General features: G+C 45.4%; 1 protein-coding gene across 2 annotated transcripts in view; it reads left to right on the top strand.

The window, feature by feature from the left end:
• The window catches only part of ATXN7L2 (ataxin 7 like 2), a 24,535-nt gene extending 24,249 nt beyond the window's left edge, over positions 1-286 (top strand). For both annotated transcript variants that reach the window (XM_015412159.1, XM_015412170.1), the window contains exon 11: positions 158-286. In XM_015412159.1, the coding sequence (XP_015267645.1) occupies positions 158-172 (15 nt within the window). In that variant the 3' untranslated portion in view covers positions 173-286. The remainder of the gene's footprint in view (positions 1-157) is intronic.
• The last annotated feature ends 4,657 nt before the right edge of the window (positions 287-4,943 follow it).

The following is a 4,943-nucleotide window of genomic DNA, read 5'->3' on the forward strand; positions in this document are numbered from 1 at the left end:
TCTTTCCTGGTAAGTCGCAAAACATGGTTGGGGGTTCTTTTGTTATTTCAGAGGCAGCTGGTTGCTGCATGAGCTGGAATAGGCATTTGCTGTGTGAATAGTGTTGCTTCAGCTGTCAGCCTGCACACTGATGCCATGTTTTCTTTTCTCCTTACAGTCAAAAGCGCATTAACAGCAAGTGCCTGCATTCTTCAGAAGGAGACACCAGTCTGCGGACTCTGACCACCTGGGCGAGATTCAAAGCCTCCTGCTTTTTATAACTTTATAGTATTTTTCTAAAGAAAAAAAATCCTCTAAAATACCTGAAGACTCCTAATTTTTCTTTCCGTTGCTTAATTTTTTGAGTGGGAGGGGTTGAAAGAAAGAGAATCCCAGTATGAGGAAGTCCTATAGATACAAATTTAATCAAGTCACAGCGCAAGAAGTTGGGTACCGATGGAGTGGCCAGAATCCACAGTGAAACTGGGATAATAATTTTTGAAGTATTTTCTGGTGTTATTTTTCAGAAAAGGAAAGGAGTGGGGCAGGAGGGGAGGCAGTGTTGGACAGACTTTGTGAGGCAGCATCCGGCTATCTGTGCATCTGCCCAGGGCCATCAATAAGCACAGCTTTGTAACCGTTCCAGAGCAAGGGTTGCCCACTTCCTACTCCATTCAGCCATGCTGTTATTCCTTTGTAACTCTATCAGTGTTATGACTCTGCACAATGGGTTGTGTTTTCTGTTAGCTTTAAACACTAACCTGTTCTTAAGGCTAAAAGAGAAAAACAAAGCTGCAATTGCAGCCTTCAAAGTCCTGACTTGCTGTGGAGGCTGAAATTGCAGCTTTGATTCTGTCTAGGCTCTTTGAAAGCTGGAAGTCTTTTCAGGTAAAATGATAAAAGTGAGCAGTCTGCATCCAGCCTCCCATTGTCTTTAAATACCAGGGCAGTACTAGGGTGGCTACATAAGTTTTACTCTGTCTTACCTATTCTTAAAAGGCTACTGCTCTTTCAAGTTTAGAAAAGGAAAAACGTGACCAGGAAAGAGAAGGAGCGTGCTATGACTATAACCACTGTAGCACTTTTGAGCTTGCATGCACAGTTTTCCATAGAAATAGGTGTGTGCATGGTAAATTGCACTGGTGGACATGGCTAGTGTCGTTACATCTACACCGAGTGGCTCTCTTGGTGGGAAGTGTGTGAACTTCTTTCATCATGTTAAGCATCTACACTGAGTGGCTCTCTTGGTGGGAAGACAACCCCACTTTGCCAGTGTATGAAGTGTGTGAACTTCTTTCATCATGTTAAGGAAGAAACTGAGCAGGGTATTTGAGTGAGAGGAGCAGAAGTCAAGTGCCTGTGCATATTTCACAGAATTGTCTGGAAATAATTCCTTTGTTCTTCCTACCCTGCCCATCAGCGTCCCAGTTCTTGCAAAAATAGACAAGGAGAAATATAGAATTAATCACATGAACAGTGATTACAGTGTCCTGCTAGTTGTGTTTGGGCTTCTTGTAGAATTGTGGCTGTGTCCATGGGTGCCTAGGGAGCCACAGTAAGATACTTACTTCTGTGCAAAACTGCAAATATGTTGGGTGGGGGAAAGGAAGGTCGCCTGTGCATCTGGTTTCAGACAGGAACTTTGGCACTGAGAAGTCTCCCTGCCCAGACTTCCAAGCGCCATGGACCAGCCTGCACCGGGGCCAAGAACGTAGAGAGGCATCTCAGCCCTTTGTAAACTGAAGTTACAGGGTTCCTTTAATTATGCTCAAGTGTCCCAATGTTCCCTTTAGACACCTGCTTGATGCTTACCTGTGTATAGAACATCCTTCTGTTTCTTCTTGCTGGTGGGTCCCTGTTACTTAAGGTTTTGCACTCAATTTAGCAAAAACAGCTCTTCCCACCCCAACCTGATGGATTCCCCTTATTTTGTTTGCTGCATTTGTATCCCATCCTTTCTCCTGGGAATCCTTGGAGTGTTTCTGCCTCATAATAAAGCTTCTGAGGGCTGTAAAACTGAGAAGTGCCCCCAGCCTTTCCAATGAGTATCGCTGTTGAGTGGGGAGAACTAGGAATCAGCATGCAAAGCAAACTAAAGTCTGTGCTCTCTGTTTTTAAAAATAATGTATAAGACTCCAAGGAATGGAGAGCTGTTTGAATGCCTTTCTCTTCCTAAAACCCACTGAAAAGGTTTTGCAGAGATTTTACCTGGAAATGGCTGAATACATCAAAGAGTTTGTGATACAGAGGAAAAGCACAGAGATTGTGCATACTGTGAAGGGCTTCAAAATGCATCTTACACATAGGATGTGCCTTCTGTTTCTGAAACAAGCATGAGAATTTTGTGGTTGGAGGGGAGCCCATGGAATGCTGATGAAGAGGGAGTACTGATGAGCCCCCCCCTCCTTGGAGCAATAGAGCAGGGAGGCTAAGCAAAGCCTTCAAAGGACAGCTGCAAAGGAAGTACTCAAGCCCAGCAATAGAAATATCATATACTGCAGAGCGGTCGGGTTAGAACGGATAAAAGGAAGTACTTCTTCACCCAAAGAGTGATTAACACATGGAATTCACTGCCACAGGAAGTGGTGGTGGCTACAAGCATGGACGGCTTCAAAAGGGAATTAGATAAGCATATGGAGCAGAGGTCCATCAGTGGATATTAGCCACAAGGTATAGATAGGAGCTCTGGGGCAAGTGATGCTCTGTCTTCTTGGTGCTTGGAGGGGGGGTCAACAGTGGGAGGGCTTCTAATGTCCTGGCCCCACTGCTGGACCTCCTGATGGCACTGGTATTTCTGGCCACTGTGTTGGACTGGATGGGCCTTTGGCCTGATCCAACATTGGCGTCTCTTATGTTCTTATGTTCAGATGAAAGGTTCCTCATCTAAACCCATCAGCCAGGAGAAAACATTTGCTTGCTCCAGTATCTGATGACACCCTAGCTGCAGTCAGCCTAAGTTAGTTTGGACACTGAACGAGAGACAATGGAGTGTTGGACTGACCAGGGACCCAAGCGTAGCTCTAATTCACAGAGTTCTTGCAGGGAGAAGCAGGGGGTAACTCAGAAGCACGCTGGAGCCTGGAGCTGTTAGGACGTAAAAGGTCACTGCAAATTACTGGAGATGGGTCACTGTCAGGGGAGAGAGAGGGAACAGGCAGATGGTTGTGGCAGTGGGACTACACATGTGGAGGGTGACACAAATAATAAAGCTGCTGCAGATAGGCCTAGAGAAGCTGCCAGGCTCTGAAAGTCTCTGGACAGTGTGTGTGAGAAAGACTGTAATATTTTACTAACACTGCTGGGGGAGGGAATCACATGAAACTGGTGTAGTGGTCATGAAGGTTGCATGGACAGAAGCAGCAATCAGATCAACACTATTATGATGCTACACACATCAATTCAGTTGACAATTTCCCAAGTAATAACCCACATGTCTGTCTCTAATCCCTTGCTGAGTTTGCTTTCCAGACATATTGTTCTACCAGCCACTGAGGAAAAACCATACTGTGTTACATTACCCTTGGTGGATAGTTACATTTTCCCGAAGTACAGAATGTCAGTTGAGCATGGTGGGGGGAAAGGCACAAACTCTTTCCAAACTGAGGCTAGGCATGCTTTTTTTTTAGCATATGAATTTGAATGGGACTGCAACTTCTACGTATGCCAAGCTGTACAGCTATATGCAATCCATCCATTTGGTTGTATGAATTAGGTCCCCTTGGCTGTCTCAAGGCAACTGTTTTCCCAGTGGACTTGAAGCTGATTCACATTGAACAGTTTGAACTCTGGCACAAAACTCATTCACACCGGAAAACAAAATTATGGTTGGTACTATCAATTGCAAATGGCACATGTCCAAATGGGTAGACCTCCTTCAGTAAAAAGTGCCTTTTGGCAGAGAGAGAGATCAGTTCTTCTGTAGTTGCTGTGAAACATTTTAATTTGCACATGACATTCCCAACTCCTGGGGCTGCGCTCAGTGTTCCCTCTAAGTTGAGTTAGTGTGAGCTAGCTCATAGTTTTTTGGCTCACACATTTTTGTCTTGGCTCAGGAAGGACGGCTCCAGAGCAAACTAATTTATGCAGCAGCCAAATCGCTTGCTCACAATTTTAATGCCAGTAGCTCACAAAGTAGAATTTTTGCTCACAAGACTCTACAACTTAGAGGGAGCACTGGCACTCACATTTTGCCTTTTAGACTCTTGTACCTAATTGAAGAGGGATGGCCATGTTAGTCTGGGGCAGTTTTGTGGCACCTAAACAACAAAAGCATTTATTGAGGCACAGCCTCCTGAGAAACAGAGCCCATGTAGCCAGAGGCATTTACACTTTTACAGTTATTTAGTGGAATCTTTCCAGCATGCCCTTGGAAGCAAGCGGCTACTGTTTTTCTTTAAAAGACGCAGAAGTGGGCTTGCCCAAGGTCAGTTCACATTTTCTTTTGCAAATCCCAGTGCAAAACAATAAATGGTAGGCGTTGACACTCAGTACAAGTGGTAACCTACTCAATCAGAGAAGGCTTAAACCCCGGTCCTTTCCAAATACTAACGAATTGTTCAAGTAAGCTGAAACTTCTAAAAAGTAACTTTGTCAGGTGGGTTAGTCGCTCACAAACCTTATTGAGCTCAAGCTCGACATTAGATATATACATAAGAAATCCAGCTCACACGCCGAGTTGGGATGCGCGAGAAGGAAGCTCTCCTCACAACCTGTGGGCCAGATGCTGGGGTTCACGCCTGTTCGTAAATCGCCTTCCGTCCCTTAAAATCCTGTGGAGACGGAGGTAGTGACAGGAAAGGAAACAGCGGCTGAGGAATGTTTTAAAGACAAAGTAAAACAACGTCCCCGCACGTTTCCCGGCTGAGAACTGTTGCCGGGCTTCAGCGCTACAAGCAGCCATATGGCGCGCCGAGGAAGACACCACCTGGGCCAGCCAGTTCTGTGGCCTGACCGCCGCGCCCGCC

Source organism: Gekko japonicus, unplaced genomic scaffold (genome assembly GCF_001447785.1).
Source record: "Gekko japonicus isolate JY-2015 unplaced genomic scaffold, Gekko_japonicus_V1.1 scaffold697, whole genome shotgun sequence".
In the NCBI taxonomy this organism is placed as follows: domain Eukaryota; kingdom Metazoa; phylum Chordata; class Lepidosauria; order Squamata; family Gekkonidae; genus Gekko; species Gekko japonicus.